Source organism: Aricia agestis, chromosome Z, assembly GCF_905147365.1.
Source record: "Aricia agestis chromosome Z, ilAriAges1.1, whole genome shotgun sequence".
Classification (NCBI taxonomy): domain Eukaryota; kingdom Metazoa; phylum Arthropoda; class Insecta; order Lepidoptera; family Lycaenidae; genus Aricia; species Aricia agestis.
Window position 1 is genome coordinate 20,965,654 of NC_056428.1, and position 22,372 is coordinate 20,988,025.

Sequence of the window (22,372 nt, forward strand, 5' to 3'; positions counted from 1 at the left end):
CTTTCCGATATTGAGCCTAGACTGGAAATGTGTTGGTAGATAGATATCCTTATAAAACATTTTTATTTTATTTTATAAAATCACTGCATATTAACGTCTTTGTTATCATTAAATATTAGATGACTCCCGCAACTTCGTTGCGGCAAAATTCTTTATCGCGCGGAAACCGTAAATTTAGCTATTTGGTCGTTCTGTGATTGCCACAACGAATTTCGAGTTGTGGCTGTGGCTGTTTTACTGTGACCACAACGCGATGTGAGTAATTTTTTCGCTCAATGAGTGATTTCAGTCTTTGATCGTAACATTTACATTAAAGTGTATTTATAACTCGTTCGATGTGATAAAATATTATATTCTTCTTAAATGTAATATAAGTAACTGGTATTAGTTAAATAAAATTCTTGGTGTAATCAGTAATTATTTGTTACGTCGCAACTCGCATTGTAATATAAAAAATAATATAATGGCAGTTAAAAACGGTCTCATGTAGTCGCTGTTTTTTCTTAGCTTTTTAACCGACCGACGGCGAACCCAAAAGTAATGGTACTGATTTTAGCCGTCTATGTATAATAATATGGCCAAACCACTGCACTGGTCTGATTTTAACATACTTACGTCAATAGTTTTTTATTAAACATTTTATATTGTTCACGTAGTCGGATTATAGTTTCTTCTTCTAAAAAAGTAATTAAAGAACGCTTGTGTGCCAAAGCCTACACAGTTAATGAATAATTTTTAATTTATATGATTTCACAAAGGATGGCTGTTTGCAGGGCCACTTCCACATTACAATTATGTATTTATTGTGTATTAAATTATTAATGTTCACATTGTATTATAGACTAAGTTACAACATTGTAAATTTTATTTAAGAAATATTTATTTATCCCACTTTGTTGGCAAAAAGTGGGCCCCGTGCGAGTTTCTTACGCCGGTTCTTCTCGCCGGGTTAGTTCCCGAACCGGTGGTAGGCACCAGTAGTAACGTCGTTCTCAAACTTATTGAAAAATAAAACAAACAGTTTTTGAAGTTGTAGACATTATCATTTACCCAAAATCAAAGTCCCATTTTTTTCACATTTTCCTCTATTTATTCGTTGCTATTAGTCTTAAGCGTGATAAAATATAGCCTGTAGCCTTTCTCGATAAATGGGCTATCTAAAACTAAAATAATTTTTCAAATTGGACCAGTAGTTCCTGAGATTAGCGCGTTCAAACAAACAAACGAACAAACTCTTCCACTTTATAATATTATACTAAATATCCCGCGCGGCTTCGCCCGCGCAAATTAGGAATTTTGGCGAAACCGTACATTTTCCCATAAAAATAGCTATACTCCCTTCACGTGGTCTACTCTATATCTGTGCCAAATATTGCCATAAAAATTGCTCCAGTAGTTCGTGAGATAACCCTTTCTAATATTTCCCCCGTTTTTCCCACATTTTCCAGAGTTTCTTCGGTCTTATTAATCTTAGCGTGATAATATATATCCTTACTCGATAAATGATTTTAAATCGGACCTGTACTTCCTGAGATTAGCGCGTTCAAGCAAACATATTCTTCAGGTTTATAATATTAATAGTAGTACCTGGATGACCGAGCTTTGCTCGGTATAGCAAACACTCATTGACTTCGTGTTACTTAACAACGCCATCTGCTGGAATAGCTTTAGCTGTTGTTGTGTCGTTAAAGCAATTATTTGCTCACGAAATAGTTTTATTATTCGACAATAGATGTCAGGAACAGTCATATTTTTCAGTTTATCGATTATCGATAAAACACGAATAAAAAGACAATTTCTAAAAATGATTCCTAGCTAGATCTAAGATATAAGATTTCATGAAAATCCTTGGAGCCGATTCCGAGATTTCAATTATATATATAATATATAGTATATTTGAAGTATTATATATTTGAACAAGAACTGCTCGTTTAAAGATATAAGATAGAAATGTAGAAGTTTATTTTGATCAAGCTTTTATGTTCAAGTTTCAAGCTGTTAGGGATAATTCAGACCGCAACGCGCTGCGTAGATACATGCAATATAACATAAACCTATAATGCTATATATTATGTCTATGCAATATAATATGGATTTGACCATAAACATAGTATATATTAAGTCTATGGATTTGACTGATTTGCAAGACATCTCCAAAACTTCTATTTAGATGTCTTTGGACATCTCACTCAGCTCACGAAATCTGTCAATTCAAGAAATGTATCTACGCGTCGCGTTGCGGTCGGAATTGACCATTATTGTCAATCAGAGAAATATTTTTGCTTTTGCACTTTCTTGTTTATTGCTTACATTCAACCAATAGGCCTCTTGGATATCTCTAGTGGCGCGGCGTTGTGCAAAAAGTATAAATAAATAAAAAAAAATAAGCTAACAAGTAACGAAAAATCCTAAGTGAAAGTACGGTGTTCCCCCGACTCGTCATAAGGAAAGCTCAAACTAAAATTAACTTGGGATTTACCAAAGACCTAGTTTCAGTTTACAACTCAGACTGGTGAGGCTAAAAGATTTGATATATACTATGGCCACACAGAGAATCACCGTAGAAAATGTGACATGAACTTGTTACCAATTTTAGGCCCGTATTAATAGTCTGCTCTTGACCCTTAAGACGCTCCCCCTAAGGAGATGCCTGATGATTTGAAAGCTACAAAATTATAATAAAAATACAGCAATAATCTTCAGCATATGAACATTCCTTTCTCCGTTATTGATTTCCTATTTTTGTTTTTTACACTCATGATATCAGCTTCCAAAGAAATACCAATTTATTCAAATTCAAGCATCCATGCAGTATCTCCCTAGTATTTACAAATTACGTTTATTTGAAACACACGCCAATAGATCAACAATTTCATTAACTACATATTTGCCATTTACATTTTTTTAAGTCAATTTTGAACTATGATAAGTTAAAAAGGATAAAAAAGTTCACCGATATGATAAAAAAAAGGTCATTTGTTGAAATTCACCCAAGTGGTAGATAACACGAGCGCGCAAAACTAGTTTTTTGACGCCCGCACCAGGGGAGAGTTCATTACCAACTAGGTATATGTGTCCGGTGCCGCAGCGAATGTGTTAACTTGACAGATGAAATATGGAGAATCTGTCGAAAAGTTGTGAATAGCCTATTCGGCAGAAAGTGGTGAAACAGGCCCTTAGATGACAAAAATACAATTCGATTTAATTCGACTATGATTGGTATATTTATAAGCAAGATTGACTGTGATGAGCTAATTTTAAAGCAAGATCGACAGTGATTGGTTGTTAAAAACGGATGAATTAACATTTAATCTGGTTATGCTTAAGCCGACGTAACCGACGTAAATTGTTTTCTAAGTCCGATCTCTTTTTACATTCTCTTTGCTCTTAAGGCCATCCTCTGACCATACATTTGCCGCGTTGCCGAGATCGCACCAAAACCCTATTTTTTTAACTTATCATAGTTCAAAATTGACTTTAAAAAATGTAAATGGCAAATATGTAGTTAATGAAATTGTTGATCTATTGGCGTGTGTTTCAAATAAACGTAATTTGTAAATACTAGGGAGATACTGCATGGATGCTTGAATTTGAACAAAATTGGTATTTCTTTGGAAGCTGATATCATGAGTGTAAAAAACAAAAATAGGAAATCAATAACGGAGAAAGGAATGTTCATATGCTAAGATTATTGCTGTATTTTTATTATAATTTTGTAGCTTTCAAATCATCAGGCATCTCCGTAGGGGGAGCGTCTTAAGGGTCAAGAGCAGACTATTAATACGGGCCTAAAATTGGTAACAAGTTCATGTTACATTTTCTACGGTGATTCTCTGTGTGGCCATAGCATATCTCAAATCTTTTAGCCTCACCAGTCTGAGTTGTAAACTGAAACTAGGTCTTTGGTAAATCCCAAGTTAATTTTAGTTTGAGCTTTCCCTAAGACGAGTCGGGGGAACACCGTACTTTCACTTAGGATTTTTCGTTACTTGTTAGCTTATTTTTTTTTATTTATTTATACTTTTTGCACAATGTACAATGGCGGACTTAATGCCATAGGGCATTTTCTACCAGTCAACCTTTGGGTGGTAGCAGGGACAAAACTAAAAGACACAGGTGCTTCCTGTTTAGAAAAAATAAGAGACAATCAGGAAATAAATAATGAGAAAATATATTATATGTTACGCTCAAAGACCGAAATCGCTCAGTGAGCGAAAAAATAGCACACAACGCGTTGTGGTCACAGTGAACCAGCCACTACGCGATATTCGCGTCGTGGCCCTGATGAAAACGGCCACGACGCGTTCTGGCAATTACAAAAAGACCCGCGAAATTCGTGTTGTGGCTAAAATGTGCTATTAGTTTTTCTTGATTTGTTCTGATTGATTAATCGTCCATAGGTATGCAAAAAATGGAAAGGGCGTAAGCGACAAAATGGGCTTTGTCGCGTAATTTAAAAACCATAAATACATTTCATATAAGCCATGGGCAAATTAAAGTGTATGCTTGAACCAATCTATGTACAAATTTTGCAAGCTTAAATCACTCCTCTGTTGGCAAAATAGGAATCCCTTTTTTACAGAGGTCTTTTTAAATGATCATTCTGTGTTATAAAAGTTGACCAATCGTGTTATGCTATGGGTAATTCAAAGACATTGACATGATGAATACTGACAATTAACTTTAATTTCTTAGCGTTAGTCATTGCTGAGAAAAATCGATATCGCTATAGCCAAATGATCAAGAGGTTTTGCCATAAATAAATAAAATAAAATTTTCGCCTGTTTTTGCTTTATAATGGTACGGAACCATTCGTGCGCGAATCCAACTCACACTTGGCTGATTTTTTCTTCCGGCACTACGCATTACGGTATTGAAATTTTACAAACAAAATACTGCCACTCATTGCCACTAAGCTTTTTTAGGGTTCCGTACCCAAAGGGTAAAAACGGGACCCTATTATTGAGACTTCGATGTCTGTCTGTCTGTCTGTGTCCAGTCTGTATCTCAAGAACCGCTATAGCTAGACTTCTGAAATTTTCACAGATTGCGTATATCTGTTTCTGCTAATATACTAATAAATACTAAAAACAAAATAAACTTTATATTTAAGGGGGGCTCCCATACAACAATCGTGATTTTTATGGCTTTTTTGCTCGTAATCCATAATGGCAACAGTTAGGACTTAGGCACTTGAAATATTTACAAAACCTTTAATTATATTCGTACTTTTATATTTAATAATTAAAATTTAAATAAAATAAATAATTCAGGGGGGTAATTCAATACCCATACAAAAATTCTATTTTTCGCTCTATAATGGTAAGAGTCCGACTCGCACTTGGCCGATTATTTTCATGGAACGCGTACCATCTTGAGAAACAAAACGCTGCTTTCTCTAGGTGTTTTTTGGTGGTTGCACTTTGGTCTTGGGAGACAATTGACCCACCTTCGGGGTTAAGCGTCTGACGCGCGTAACGAATATCAATGAATTTTCCTCAAAACTTTGTAAGTACATCGTTGTGCAAGACGTAGGCTCACGTCGCTAATACAACAACATAGTTAAGTCGCATTGTCGCAGTCGTCTGGTTAAATCTGCAATTTGATTGAATGACATTCATTGAATCGGCCTAGTCATTCAATTAAATGGTGTCATTACATTGAATGACTAGGCAGAACGTTGATTAAACAATCGTCACTCAACGTTCAACTGGTTAGCGACTTGTAAACTTTGAACAGATTGGACATGAAATCAGTCAGGTAATTGAATTTATATTAATTTTTCCCGCTGCGGCGCTAGTAGTCACCAAAACAAATATGGCGTCAAACAGCTCGCACAGCTGATAGCACAAAATGTGCCTGTTGCCATTATTTATATCGAGCAAAAAAAGGCCAACAAAATTTTGTTTTACTATTTTTTACTTTGTTACTATTTAGTATTGGTACTATTGGTACTTATTATAATCTGTAAAGATTTCAGAAGTCTAGTTATAGCAGTTTTGAGACAGACGGACAGACATCAAAGTCTCAGTAATAGGGTCCCATTATTACCCTTTGGGTACGGAACGCTAAAAAGGGTCTTGCAACCTAGACACGCTCTTTTTTTACAGGTTGCCAACCTGCAACAAGGTTATCCATTTTGGTTGTTTTATCGTAGACCAGGTATCAGCTGCTCAATCTCTTTTTCTTTTTTCGGCAGCTTGTCATAACTTAAAGGACAAAATATTATAATTTATAAGCTATATTGTATTGATTTCAAATCGTCTAAACTTGTTCTTGCATTAAATTATTCATAGTAAACTAGCTGACCCGGCATATATTGTTTTGCCATATAAATTATTTCTAAGTACCTAGATAAGAACCTATTCTCAGGCTTAACGAATGCACATACAAAATTTTATTGAAATCGGTTGAGCTCATTCGGAAAAAGGCACTATTAGATAAGAATAATTCATCATCATCATCATCATATCAGCCTATAGTCGTCCACTGCTGGACATAGGCCTCTCTCAATGCCAACATGGGCCTGTAACTAAGCGGAGATCGTCGTCCCACCTAGTTGGAGGTCGACCTACACCCCGATTTCCAAGCCTTGGTCTCCATTCCAGAGTAAGTTTACTCCAGCCATTCCAGAGTAAGTTTACTCCAGAGATAATGAGGCGTAGGGATGTGACGACCCCACCGCCCGCCTGATGTTAGTTCTGTCTCACAATAATTAGTGTGGGATAGATCTAACATCAAGCGCAGTTAGTCAACCGAAGGATGGCGGTAAAACCATCAACGATAGGGTCAGTGAAGAAATCCATGGCCATCAATGGGCTGCAGCATTGATAGTTTGATTCACTGGCCCCCTGTCAGATTGTCAATCCGCGTGCTCCGCGTGGCAATTATGAGCAAATGCCTTTATGAAACGCACCAGTAGCCCTAGCACGGCCACTAGTAGAAATGCGAAAGTATAGACAAACTGTGGAGATAAACTCAAGGTGGCGTTCCGATCATTTTTCGTTCCGAAAAATTCAATTAAAATGCCACTTTATGCGAAAGTATAGACAAACTGTGGAGATAAACTTAAGGTGGCGTTCCGATCATTTTTCGTTCCGAAAAATTCAATTAAAATGCCACTTTATGACTGACTCTAGTCCCAAAAATTCAAATAATATCCTACTTATTATATAACATATACTATAGTCTGTCATAAAGTGGCATTTTAATGGAATTTTTGTTGGTTGCGATTGGCCGCGGTAAAGATCGGAACGGCACCTTTAGTTTATGTCAGCAGTTTGTCTATACTTTCGCATTTCTACTGGTGGCCGTGCTAGGACTACAGATAAGAATAATTATTTAATACTTTTTAGTTTATATAAAGATGATTATATAAAGATTACTACTATTTGACCGAGCTTTGCTCGGTATTCGATGAAAATGACATTTTATAAAAATTATTCCTAGCTAGATCAATTTATCGCCCCCGAAACCCCCTATATACTAAATTTCATGAAAATCGTTGGAGCCGATTCCGAGATTCCAATTTTATATATATATATACAAGAATTGCTCGTTTAAAGATATAAGATTATTGTTTTTACCTTGGAAGTCGGTTTTAATTTTTTGTGCTGCGGCACTGGGGCCTTCCCCAGTGCCGCCGGGGATGCTTCTCGGCCGCAGCGAGTCCCACATACCCCGGAGGTCCTTACCTCCGGGGTATGTGGGACTCGCTGCGGCCGAGAAGATGGTAAGTTGGCCGCAGCTCTACCACTAAAACCCGTCCATGCCTTCTCCTCCGCTTTTTGCTGGGCCGCTGGACCCGTCTGAGACGAAAACTGCAGCGGCCGCACCTTGTACCCCAGGCATTACAAAGCCAAGCTGCTTGTCTGGTGTCTCATGTTCCTAAGCCCTAATAGTTTTATATGCAGACTGTAACAAAACAAAGCGATAATATTTAAGGGTGTGAATGTAACCCTTATGTAGATTTCAATGTAATAATAGCAACGCTTATAGAGTTATTTCATATTTTTTCTATCGGCAAATTCATGTTGTTAGGCCATAATATTTCACAATTCACATAGAAACATCGAACTTAACAGTAACTCTTTCAGCTGCTACTTTTACAGAGAACTCTATATATGGGACACTAGCGGCCTGCCCCGGCTTCGCACGGGTGGACATTGATTTTTAAATATTTTTTTTTCAATCTTTATTTCTTAGTCAATAGTCATTCAAAACGTAATGAATTAATGAAGCACTATTATATTATCCCATCAATGAAGCGGCACCCGGCTATCGCATAACTATTATATTATAAATCTATTGTGTCTGCGATTCCCATGATCGAGGTAATAATAATTAATATTTACGTGGACTCTCCGGGCGAGCACACCCGCGCGGCGCGCCTTGACGCCCAATTCGCAACGTGCAGCAGAAATCGTAATATTTTAATTTTAATTTCGCCATAACATTAAAACCAAACGTCCAATTTTAATCATTCAAAGACCAAATATTATCAACATTAACTACCAATTTTTTAATAAAAAAATGGTTATTGTGCCTCACTCAACATATAGGTATAATAGGTATAGTGTGTCGCGGACTTTTTTGTAGATATTTAAAAGATCTACAATTACTTAGAACATTTTATGGTTCTATCTTTTATAGTTTAGGCAGCGTACGCGAAAAAAGTAACATTTCTGGTTGATTTTTTACACCTTGCGTCCGAAAATCCCAATTATATTATAGGAACCCTATTTTTTTCCAAAATAAAATTTAGCCTATGTTCAGCAGAATTAATGTAGGATTCCAATGGTAAAAGAATCTTTCAAATCGGTCCAATAGTTTCAAAGCCTATTCAAGACAAACAAACAATCAAATCTTTCCTCTTTATAATAGTAGTGTAGATAATTAACGCCAACGCCTCCGTGGTCTAGTGGTATAGAGCGCGGCTCTTGACTCGGAGGTCGTGGGTTCGATTCCCGCGTTGGAAACATGTTATTTCCAAGTTTGGTTAGGACAATGCAGGCTGATCACCTGATTGTCTGACAAGTAAGATGATCCATGCGTCGGATGGGCATGTAAAAAGTCAGTCCTGCGCCTGATCTCTCGCCAGTCGTGTCGGTCGTCCGTCCCACTGGGTTATGAGAGTAAAGGAATAGAGAGTGCTCTTGTGTACTGCGCACATACTTGGGCACTATAAAATTACTCCTGCGTAGCTGGCCTGGTTTCAATGAAACCGGCCACCGTCACCGAAACCGGTGTGGGAGCTATTATTATTATAGATAATTATACACACCCTAAAGTACTATCAATTTGTTTTGTTAGTAGGTATCCTGTTACGAGTATAAATTTATAACTGTTACATTAATATTATTTTTATAACTTAAAAGGCGTACGTGACCAAGACAGCCCAGCAATGGTCGCTAAACTTGAATAAAATCACAATTAAATCATCTAGTTTTATTATTTGAATCGTAATATTTCTTGCACATAAACAAATACAATTTTAAATAGGTGATTAAGAGGCGGCCAATCTCGAAGTGGAATAATTAAAGTAAGTTCCGTACTTCTTAAAATTCTATGTTATTATTGTGTCTTTTAAAGCATGCTCGCTAAAACTAAGTTAGTTTAAAGTTTATCTAATAGGATTAGGAAGTAATCCAGTCGAAGAAATGACATTTAAAATCGAAAGTAGTAAACTTAACTGTACATAATATTTTGTTTTGGGTTCATGCTAGACTGCAACCAGCTGCAACGATGTATAGGTATTATAGAGCAAAAATATACATATCCCACCAAAACATTAAATGTAAAAAGGAGCCAAGCAAAATATTGCATAGCTATGCAATATATCTGTCGTAAAAAGTTTTCAGATCACATTCAAGCCAAGCCTTCGTTTTGTAATTTAAATCAACATTCATTGAATTTATCAATAGTTTTCTTTATTTTATAATTATTTATTAGATATTTTAATTTTTTACAAATTATGTACTTTTGTTGTCGCTATAAAAGCTAATAGTCCAACTAAAATAAATGATTAATCGGGGGTCTCATACAAAAAAACACGTTTTTTTGCCCTTTTTTGCTCTATATCCATAATAGTAAAAGTAAGGTTTTTAAAAATTTTAGAAAATACTTAATTGTATGTCAACTTTAATAATAAGTAATAAAAAGTACATAAACTTGTGATTTAAGGGGGGCTCCCATACAAATTTACGGTACTGAACCCTATGTACGCCAGTCCGACTCGCACTTGGCCAGTTTCATAATTTTTCCTTTCATTGTGGATAACGACCTACCTTGTTGCCAAATTTCAAGGTTCTAAGTCTGCTAGAAGTACCTTAGAATTTTGATGATCTGTCAGTCAGTGAGTGACAAAATGTAGTAACTTTGATTATCCGTAACTATTAAACTATTTATCGAAATGTTATGTAATTTGGAGGTTAAGCTAGTTTTAATACTTGCTCCTAGTGACCGAAATTCTAAATCCCTAGCTTTGTTAACATCGAAGATAAAGGGGGTGTGAAAAAGCCGCGAACCGCTTCGAGAAAAATATGCTACGGCCGTGCCTTTGCTAAAAAGCTTGGCTGGAGCACTGCCGTGCTCCCAGATATAAATATACATAAGAGCAAATATATATATATATATATATATATATATATATATATATATATATATATATATATATATATATATATATATATATATAAATATATATATATACTTATATATCTCTTATTTATGAAATTTAGTATATAGGGGGTTTCTGAGGCGATAAATCGATCTAGCTAGGAATCATTAATCATTTTCAGAAAATGTCTTTTTATTCGTGTTTTATCGATAATCGATAACCTGAAAAATATGACTCTTCCTGACATCTATTGACGAATAATAATACTATTTTGTTGGCAACTAATTGTTTTAACGACCAGTAGATGGCGTTATCATTACACGAAGTCAATGAATGTTTGCTATACCGAGCAAAGCTCGGTCATCCAGGTATTTATACTGCATGCATGCATAATTTGGGGCCATCTATGGGTTCTGCGCCCATATCCTTTTTTTGCTATCTTTGTATTCTTTTTTGCACCAAGGATTATTTAAATAGTATTATTAATTGTTTGTTTGGGAAACATTGTAAAAATAAGAAAATGACAGGCAGGTAATTCGCCAACAGTCACATATTATATTATATTAAAATAAACGTGCGTTTGTCGTTTACAAATATACCTCTAATGTTCGATAAAAATAAGTTTAGAGAATTAGATGAAAATAAAGCGAAGTACTAATAAAAACAAAATAAATACCTACTAATTTGCAAAACATAACCTCAAAACATGGTAAAATGAACGGTGGCAAACTAGGCCGGGGACTCGCCGCGGGCCCGGGAACACTCTAGTTTCAGCGAGGCCGAAAGTTTCGGCTATATTTTGACCGAAACCGAAACGAAGGCTGAAACTAAATATTTTTTTGGCCGAAACTGGCCGAAAACGAAACCGAAACCGAAATTTCGGTCGGTCACTAATAAATTAATAATAATGTAACCTCTAGGTATTATAATACGTCGTTTTATGTATTTAAAAAAAAATTCAACATTTTTTAAGTAAATTTTTGATGTTGCAATTAAAAAGCTCGAAGCAACATAATATTTTCATAATACTTAAGTATTAATTTGCTAACAAAATATTTGCAGCGTTTCTATCCGCGTGAAGTAACAAAATTCGTTCAGTAGTTGCATCCATCCATCTGTTTCTAGCCAGTCGATGCCAGTCGATTAGGTTACTTTGTTCCTTATATTTTTGATCTTCTGCGAGTATTGAAAAAATCATCACAATTATTTTGGGCAAATCGCAAATTCAGTTAGCAATGGGCGTTACAGTCGATGAGCAATTCTAAGGCATCTCGGGCAAACTCAAGGATGCACAAACAACAAAAACCATTGCACTGTGAACGTGAGTAGTTGCAGTTACATTCTCGCCCTTGCCTTGAGGCCATACCTCTCGATTTGCCTCGTTTAATGTCATAGAGCAACCTTTTTTTAAGATTTTTTTTCAGACCCGAACCCGCTCACTTCGCTAAAACTCTTTGTTTAATTTTTTCGCATTCTAGAATGTTCTAATTGATTTAATTACGCGGAAGTTAATATCAATGTCGTATTCATTATCGTTATTGTGTAGGTGAGTATTTTTTTATAATCCTATTACATTCCACTCCCTGGAGCTTAGAAGGAGATTGGTTCGGCGAATTTTAAGCTTTTCGGACGATTCCTAAAGCTCTCCATCCATTGCGGAATTTTGTAGCATCTCTTTGTTTGGAATCCGCCGAAAACGGCAATGAATGTGGCTGCACAATTTTATTTTAAAAATGCCTCGGGCCGAAAATCGAAATGTTTCAATATATTTTTGAATCGATAGCTCAGAGTAGACAGGTATGTTAATGCTTTTTGTCCTTCACTAAAAACCTTAAGACAACATTGGTCGACAAGTTCGTAACTATTTGTACTTGTTTCGATATTTAATAACACTGTTTAAACAGCTCAAACGGTTACTTTATGGTCTGCAGCTATAAATATATTTTGTTTGAGACCAATATCTAAATACTTTAAGGAACCTTGAGATATTACTTACTTCAAAATATAGAGTTTGTAAAATAAAATACAAACTTATTTGTATTTCAACCAAAATATCAGGTGGCAACTAAGAGCGCCGTAAAGTAACTAATTCGATGAAATACCTTTAACAGTTTCACCGAAGTTAAGAACACGGGAGAAGTTAATGAAGACATCGCTCACTGTATGACGGTTGAATAGCATGTTAAGCATCACTTACCGTCACCCCAGTGATTACCTAATAGTTTTCACAGATGAACGCCTCCAATGCCAGGCCTTGTCATATAAAATTTTTACTGGACATCTAATGTCTGGCTTGATTGCCTGCATGTTCTTGACCGTCTTACGGCGTCATTTTACCCTGATTTCAATGAACCATGCGAATGATTATGCATAACACGCTAGTGACATGGTTCTCTGGAGGCTCCATGAAAATAGGTCATCGAGGAAAAAGCAGATCATATAACTTATAATGTCGAGGATATACGAGGGTGAGTAAAGAAAACATGTCATTCCACTCAAACACATATATTTGTTTGGCTTTTTAAACTTTTGGTGCTCCATTTTTTGTTTGTGTTTCACAAATTAAATTATAAATTAATACTAATAAAATAGTTGGTGGCCTCGAATGTGGTGCGGCCTCCGTAAATGGGCAATCGGGAGGCCGGACCGGCGAGACCCGGGCAATGAGCTCGGCACAATAAATAATAATATACAAAATACCATCCGATGGCCTCACGCACACTCACGACAGTCTTACATTACGATATCACTAGCTATACAAATCACTAAAATTGTCGAAGGCCCGAGTCGAGTCGGTCGAATCGAGTCGCGCCGAGTCGAGTCGAGCCGGCCTCTGGTGTCGGGGTTCACTCGAATCGCGAGCCCTTTAGCTTCTGAATAGCGTTGGTAAGGTGGAGCATCTCGGTGTTGAGCTGCCAGATGAGGGTCTCCAGCTTGTCGACCGAGTCTAGTACTTCCACGCGCTCTGTGTGGGGGTTGAATCGCACCTCGAACGGCCTCGACATCGTTGACACCCAGCGTCTAAGGACAAAGGTGACATTAGTGACCGAAGACTCAAGAGTCAAGATGATTACTACAATTAGATTGTTACAGCTACTGGATACTGCTTAAAAATTCCTTTGATATTAGACCAGTTAATCTGGAAATGGAAACGACTGTTCGTCTAGATACGCGGGAGGGATCAAATTCGATTTCAAACTTGATCTTAGAAGTGGCAGACCATTTGGCAGTAATATTTACCTGAATTTGTCTTTGGCATCTTCGAAGCTTTCTGCCACGTAGTAGATGGGCTGGTACTCCTGGTCTTGGTAGGGTTGCACCGAGGTGGATGCTGGTTCGAAAGGCCTCAATTCCGGTTTGTCACTGAGTGCGTGAAGAAGCTCTCCGATGGATGACAGCAGAGCTGCACCGTACGCTTTCAGCTGTTGGTTCTCCTTGCATAGTCCGAATTCAACGGTGAACCAGTATACCTGAGAAGAAGACGATGGTTAGTCCCAAGAAGTCTAAGAAAGTATTTTAGCTACATTAAAGCCATAGCGACCAAATGCGACCAAATATGACGACAGCGAGAAATATTAAGTGGTATTACCAGTATATTAAGTTCTTTATTTTGAATTCTTAAATTTTAAATGCCAAAGAGCAGGTAAAAAAGGGACGGTGAAGGGATAAATGTCTCAATTTACAAAAGGCAAAGTTTTTTTACGATATTGAAAAATATTCCAATATAAATAATTATACAATATTTGTGTATGTATATGACATGTATGTATATGAACGGAACGGAACATGTATATGACCATTAAATTCAATTTAAAGGTGTTTGATCATTATTTGAGTGTCATCACTCTCTCAAGTTTTATAAAAACTATTACCTACTCTATCTTTGTTCTAAAACTTAATCTGTACGTTACAAATTCAATGTCACAATCTCAAAAAATATTCGATCGTTATAATCAGATCGCTCAATCTTGACATTGAGGAGTTTTATTGATTACATTAATTTGTACTTTGTTGGTGACTAATAATTGAATTGAATAATTTAAGTCGAAATTATGTAACCGAAGATTACGAGGTACTTACAGTGGATAACTTTTCGATTTCTGCGTCTGAGGCGCCGAGGGAAGCGAGACCGATCTCCTGTGAGAACTGAGCGAAGCCAGGGTCAGCTAGGAGGGGGATGTGTCCGAGGAGCTCGTGGATGCAGTCCCTGAAAATAAATTGCATTTGAGCTACACGTGCCATCGATCCCTCCATTAACGGGCCCTGCACTTAACCCTGAGTAAATGGCATCGCTGAATATCATCCCGGCAAAACTAAGTTACGAGTATCGGCCGTAATCGAGTTACGCCTCCATCAGCGTTGCACGACGGAGAGCGACTCAAACCCCCAGCCGCTCACATTAGACAGTAGACACGTTTAAGAATCACACCGGAACACGAGGAAGCTCTGCGTTAATTTATTGATCCACTCCACGATACGTAATTAGTTTCGTTTACATTAACATATTGTTAGCGATCTCTTTGTGATGAAGTTACGTGCCGATCGCGCTTCGAAAACCTCCAAAGTTGCATTACGGCTGGAGGTTGCTCGGATAGTTAACGCGAATACTTCCTCGTCTCACAGTCATGGGAATGAGCGAAGTGCGGAAATCAGATTGTCGCTCGTTCACTCTGGCCTTATGCGTTTTTCGTTAAGACACGTCAAGGATGTTTAATTGAATTTAGAATACTCACGGTTCGGGCGTGTGGAAGGGCGAGTTGGAGTGGCGGACGTACTGCGTGGACTGGAAGACGCGGAAGGCGAGCGAGGCGAGGAAGTCCCGGGCTGTGAGCAGGCCGGCGGCGGGGCGCAGCGTGAAGCCGGTGTGCTGCCGCAGGAAGTTGCTCACGTCCTCGAGCTGAGGGATGCGGTGGGGCACGAAGATGTCCGCCGCCTGGAGCTTCTCGAACGCGACCTTGTACTCCTTGCAGGCGTGCTTGGGCATCAGGTCCAGCACGGTGTTGAACACTCGCTGCCAGGTCGAGTTCTCCGACTCAGTGTACACGATGGACGGGATCGGGTCCCCGTATTTGTAACCGAACGCGATCTCCGCGATGTCCTTCCTACGAGCCCTGTACTCCTTGTCGGCGAAGCCCGGGTGGTTCATGTCGAGTTCCGGCTCGTATTTGGTCATCAGATGGTTGCAGTTGTCGAGATCGGACGCATGGCGTGGAAACCATGGGGTTTTGTTGGAGATGTTGCTGTCGGAGATGAGGTTGACCCCGGCGAAGGAGGTGGATTGACGCAGGGAGCGGATCAGCTGCAGAAGGTTGACTCTGGTCATGCTGACTTTCACGAGGGCGTCGAACTGGTTGCCGCTCACTTGTGAGGGGCGGGTTTCGAGGTGTTCCACGCAACCTTTGTAGTTGTCGATGGTTTTGAGGATGCGAGCGAGGGAGCCCATTCCTTCTCGCAGGCGGAGCAAAATAGCGGCCTGCTGGATAGCCTGTTCGGCCTCAGGACTTTCGCTAGCCGCATTCTGTAGGATCACTTCCTCTTCTGTCAAAGTGTAGTCTGCAAAAAAGAAGTAAGGTAAGTATGGACTGATGCTTGACTACTGAGTATACTGACTAGTGAAGGTAATATTATTGAAAATATTGACATTCAGAAACATCGGAAATAAGAGATACTAACCATCATCAGCTTTTGCGCTGTTATCGTTTGCTGCATCTGTTAGAAAAGAAAAAAAAACATAAAAAAATAATAAACAAAATTAAATTTAAAATTGTATAAGTACAAAAAAAAGTAGGTACTTAATGAAAAATAAAACAATAAAAACCAAAAGTACCATTTTTCTCCTCATATTGGTTGTCTACATTCTTCTCGCCGTTGTAATGAGGATCTTGGATTAAATCATCGTCTAAGCCAGAGTCTGTTTAAAAAAAAAACAAAAATGAACAAATAAACAAACAAAAAGTAAAACAGGTTGATGGCATACGATAAACGCAGTTGACTAGATTGGGATTTAGAATTTAGCTAAATGGCTTTCACTGCGCCAAAAATGATATTACGGTTAAAATATGATGAAGGAACTGGTTAATAATAATATAAACCAAGAGGAGCTATCACTTTCTCTAATTTATTTTTATGATAAATTTTCATTAGAATAAATCCTGATTGTGATCAACAAGCTCATAAAAAAATTCAAGTTTTTTGTTTACGTATCTGAGTCAAAAAATCACCTTTACCGTCCCTAATAATAATTGTTGACTGATGTAAAAACAGAACAAAGGATTTATAGATAAACTCTTTTGCTTTGTATGCTCAATAAAAGAGTAATTAGGAAGTGACTTAGCGAGTTCTCATCAATTTCCATTCATCATTTGGTTGACATTTGCGTCGAGTTGCGACCCAAATAGGTATACCTACTGGGTTATATTGCAATTTCTTCCAAATACCAATGGATGGCTTAAATCATTGTCATTCACGAACCATTTACGAATCATTTACGAACTTAGAATAAAAAAAATACAGAAATATAATTTAAAAAATATGTTTTTTTTTTATTCGGCAATAGAAGCTGCGCGTTCTCTGTATCCTGTGTATAAGTAGACTTACCATTAGCACGGGCTCGAGCCTCTTCCAGAACACTCTGTTTGGTCTGTTTGACGACGAGTGTTTCGAAGCGGGCATCGTCTACCAGCGATCGACGACGGGACGGATACCCGTTCTGTAACAAAAGAAAAAAAAAATAAAAAATCTAAGAATATAAGTATAAATGAAAATCTAAAAATAGAATCACAAGTCCGTATAAATATGTCAGTCTTAAGGCATTATGTGGGTGCGAGAATTGCTTTTACGAAGTTGCTAAGCTTATTTCCTGAGCTGTCCGCGCAAAGTGCTGCTATTACACCCTCCGGAATCCCTTATGGAATTGTACAAAGGAACTAGATTCTGCTTCGCTGAACCTCAATGGAGTCAATTACCACAAGTTTTAGAGCACTCAAAGCATAAAACGCTCGCGCCTTCCTTAACATAAAAATAATAATTAGGTTACAATTATGAATATGGAATTTTTGTTGCGTCGTCTTTGACGATGATGATTTGATTTATTTGGTAACTTTTTTATGTTATGTAGAGCAAATTCGGGCTTAGCAAGTGATGATATACAATTGTTATGTGGTTCTCATGGTTTTTGTGTCACAATATTGTTACATTTGCAGTAAGAGCCCATCTCAGACGTTACTCAATGGTATTTTCTCACATTGTTAGGAAATTTTATATAACAAAATCTACGTCATTTACCTTGCATTTGACGTCACCGTCGAAATGCATAATATATACAATTTATACAAAAATTTGTTATCGATTTAAGAATTTTGCAACATGTTTGTTGTTATCGTAATATTATACTAATAAATTAGCATTCCGCTGGACTTAATATTTAAAGGCAAACGCCGCATAAAACTCGCAGCCATTTTTTTATTTGAATTTGGAACTTATTTTTTTACGTTTCTTTTTAATCGAGATTAGTCGAATAGAGGGCGAAACAGGAAAGACTAAACTAGCTTCTCATTTTCCTGTACTTAACGCATCAGTTCTATCAATGCCGAAATCATTATCATGACCTTCCAAGCATTTCCTTAATTTTAGATACTTGTCTTCATAATAAGTCATTGTTACATCTTTGTTATGATTACAAGTGCAATGTTAAAATATCTTTAAATTTATAACTCTAGAAGTTTATTACTTAATTTTAGCATAACCATGTAATTAAAGCCTATTTACAAATAATTGTCGTTTTGTGTAATTTGTAACAATGCTCGTTAATTATAAAATGTGAACAACTGGAGTTGTTAAGACAAGCGCGGGCGTCAGATCTAGCCTTTTTACTAGAGTGGCACTAACTATGTCAAGGGTTAGTAATCACACACTAGTTTATCCCTGAAACACGACAAGGTAAATCCTGACGTAATTACTGCGTGCTAGTAAAGATACTAGTGCTAGTGAAGTTACTAGTAGTCAATTTACTTATGTTTTTTTAGCTAACTCAACGCGTATTATCTCACTTAATTAACCTTAACGTACGTGATTCATAAAAATCATTGTCAATGTTAAACTGACTTTCAGAAGGCTGCTAATTCCGGTTTTAAGCACCGTTCTTTTTTCGAACTGGCGTTATCACACGTTATTTTTTCACTTAGATATTTTTTTACCCAGGCAAATTACAAAACAATAATTGGGATGTTACTTGACCCATATACGTCTTATTCATGCAGTAAATATTCTTTGGAATTGGTTCCAATGATACAGCTAGTGTCATAACTACAATTACTGTCAAATTATGCACTTAATCATGACAGCTGTTGCTAAAAATGACAATTAAATAATTATGCATCTTCCGCAGACTTCGGAAATGAGAATATAATAATAATGTCTGGGAAATATTCGGCATTTTAGTATGGCGTGGGATTATTATTATTATTTCTAAGTACTTTTCGTTATACTACAATAATTCTTTTTACTACTATTCGTAATGGTAACTAGACACTTGAATGAATTACACAATATTATTACTGAGAAAAATATATTGAGTAAGTATCTTAGATATTTTATTTTGATATATACATTTATTGTTTTTGTATTTTTATGTAAATAATTACATCATACCAATATATTTCAAACACGTCGTTGTTTTGAAAGTGACTTTTACGAAACTTTTTTATTTTTATGTTAAATACGTCTTGAAGGTGCTGCTTAACAAAGTTGATACTTATTTGTCTTTGTTTACTAAGCAGCTATAATAGATCATTGTGATTATAATAGTTTTATTGTATATGTACATTAATCGTTATTCTAGAATGAATTTTATAATAAATAAAATACTTGGCTAGGAAACGTTATATTATGTGGTATCGTAAAAAATATTTTTAAAAACTGTCACCAACGAATAAAATCGTGTCTCAGATTGTTTTAAAAAGGCCTAAACGCGCTTCCTTTAATCGGGTAAAAGGACTTTAACTTCAGTTATGAGATTTAATATAAATATTTATTATAGCAATAACGCGGATACAGAACAATAGCGGATAGAGCTCAGGTGATATATTGCTTGATCGGATTTGCGGAAATTGTGTTCGATGAAATTCCGCGCAGAATAGCCTTGGTCCCCCGAGCTCCGAGTGCCCACTCCAAATCTCCAAACTGATTGTTAATTACCCGACCTGCCACCCTTGTCCACTCTATACATTACTCTATGCTCATAATTCCCTTTTCAAATCAATCGCTCAGGGTTTTACTTCCATTTTTGAATTTTAGTTCCATTGTAATCGAAAGTAATATTGTTCCTTTTTCGAACTTTACTATTTTAGGAATGAAAGTTAAATGAAAGACTTGATCATCGAAAGAAATAATTCCTTTTTTACGTGAGAATTCGCAGGGCAGTCCAAGAATCGCAATGCAAACAAATCCATCATCAACTATACCTTAATTTTATTGATTGAAGATGCATTGATTTTATTAATGATTTGAATGTTTAGTATAGTTGATCATGAAGATGATGGATTATACAACATTATGAAATTCGCAACAGTATTCGCCGAAGCTCAATCAGGCTAATGATTACCATCGTAATTGAGGTAATCATTGTCATTATAATTACCCTCAAACGCCTTGAATATTCACAATGATCATTAGTTCATTGTTACAATGATGCATAATTGGTATTTTTCCTTTTAACAAGTGTCTGAGATGTACTTAATTCGGTCGTGGTGTATTACATAATTTTGTGGGAAGCGCATACAATGAAATTGATAATGAGACTTTTGTTTACGTGTTGCTTACATTACGACGGAGAAAGTGGTAGGTACTGCAGTCTTATAAGCTTTTCACACGGTTTCTTTTGCAAGTGCAGTGTGCAGTTTTCTGCATAATATAAACAACATTTCTGCATATGGATGGGAAACGTTAATTATTATAAGCGGTGAATCTTATAGACTTTAGGTTAGATAATATTATTACGAAACACCAGTCCATTGCCCCTTAAAAGCCTTAACTGACCTTACTAATGACATTAATTTTAATTTTTTGTCAATGAACTTGTAATTGGTCTTGATCTGTATTTATTAATTAGTAAATAATTATTATCACAACTCCTCATGTTTGTTTGTTGTTTATAAACAACACAGCGGCAAAACATCGGGAGCTTTATTTTGGCGCGCTAACATGAGAAGCTTTGATTAAATATTTAAAAATATATGACAATCAGCAAATTAGTGGTTCTAATTTTAAAATTGTGGCAATTGAGTGTCAAAATTTAAATCCCAAGTTTGAAATTGTATTTATTTATTTTTGAGGGGTTTGCGGCAAAAATTGAAGGTGGAACTCACCTCGATGCTGTAGGACTTCTTGATGGCGAACATCTCGCGGTTCTTCTGGGCTGCTGCGACGGCCATGGTTCACAACACTCGATGCCTGAACTGGGGTTCACTGCGTTAGCTAGCTTACGTCTGCGACGCTTTGTCTCGACCACGGGCTACTGCCTGTCTGTCTACGACTCGTGTCGTATTACAATAGCTAACTAATCTTGTATTGCAAACAGACCAATGCTTGATGACCGTTCGAAATAACAGTTTAAATAGTGTTAGCGCGCCCCCTCCCCGCGGCCTGGCGCATGCGTCACGCGCCCCCCGTGCGCCGCGCCCGCTCCGCTCTCGTCCTCACAAGTGCGGCCGTTCATACCCTTAAAGCCTTCTTAAGCCCTCAAATAATAATAATATCTTTAAAACAAAGTAACCTACATTAAAAATATATTTTTTTAACGAAGAAAAAAAAATATTTACGAAAAAAAAAACATACTTTACTTAATAAAAATGTAATTGAAGCAGTACTTAAGCTTATTCTTAAGCGGCTTATTATTTTTCAAAATTGTGCAAAAGGAATTTACGTTCCATTTTCAAAGTCTGAACTGATTTATTATTGCATTCTTTTGCCAGGATAATGATAACATTATTTTTTTTTTTATTTAGGAGTCTGGTATAAGCTGGCTTTTAAAAACTCTTTACTTAGATAAAATTGGTTGTATTGGTATTTATTTTATTTTATTAAATAGTATTAGTAATATTCCCCGTAATCGAATAGTTTACTGATTTCTAATGAAATAAAAAATACGTTTTCTCAATGTAAAAAAGCTTCTTGTTTACTTTCAAGTTTGGTATCTAATTTTACTTTGTTACATTTATTTTCCTCTCAAGAACATTAAACAGAATAATAAAAGTATTATTAAAGGTGATATATGCAATAGAATTAATTTAAGTTCCGGTAAGTAACTAATAATTAATATTTCCGTTTCTTGTTAATGCACTCAGACGTAAACTTATGTCAACTTTGAGGGTCAAATCGCAGTGTTTAATGAATTATTGATGATGTGTGAGCAAATAAGTAAGTCTATGCCAAAGTTAAGGCATTTTTCAAACCATGAGACAAGTCAATTTCATACTTTGAACCATGAGACAAGTAATTAACTACATTAATTCGTAAATCAGAGAATTCATAGGCAAATGAACGTTATTTGGTCGGGTTATGTCATTAGTCGGGAATCGGGATATTAAATTATCAGCTTTTGACATAATATAACCCGACCAAACGACGTAGGTCCACCATTAATCAATTTATCTTTTGAAACATTTTAAAATTATCTTTTACCTTATTTCTTTGAGCAATTATTGTATGTTTATAATATATAATTGGAATCTCGGAATCGGCTCCAACGATTTTCAT

At 36.5% G+C, this 22,372-nt stretch overlaps 1 protein-coding gene across 2 annotated transcripts; it reads right to left on the bottom strand.

The window, feature by feature from the left end:
• Nucleotides 1-13,113: 13,113 nt before the first annotated feature.
• LOC121739502 (tyrosine 3-monooxygenase) lies at nucleotides 13,114-21,199 on the bottom strand. 2 transcript variants are annotated; one of them, XM_042131995.1, is made up of 8 exons: nucleotides 20,983-21,199; nucleotides 17,216-17,327; nucleotides 16,446-16,529; nucleotides 16,292-16,327; nucleotides 15,352-16,171; nucleotides 14,699-14,825; nucleotides 13,859-14,088; nucleotides 13,115-13,639 (listed from the first exon to the last, which is right to left on the bottom strand). In XM_042131995.1, exons 1-8 carry the CDS (start codon nucleotides 21,046-21,048, stop codon nucleotides 13,465-13,467), a joined length of 1,650 nt encoding a protein of 549 aa, XP_041987929.1. In that variant the 5' UTR covers nucleotides 21,049-21,199; the 3' UTR covers nucleotides 13,115-13,464. The 2 variants fall into 2 exon arrangements, with proteins under 2 accessions (XP_041987930.1, XP_041987929.1); XM_042131996.1 differs by lacking the exon at nucleotides 16,292-16,327 and having other exon boundaries at nucleotides 13,114-13,639.
• Nucleotides 21,200-22,372: the final 1,173 nt, after the last annotated feature.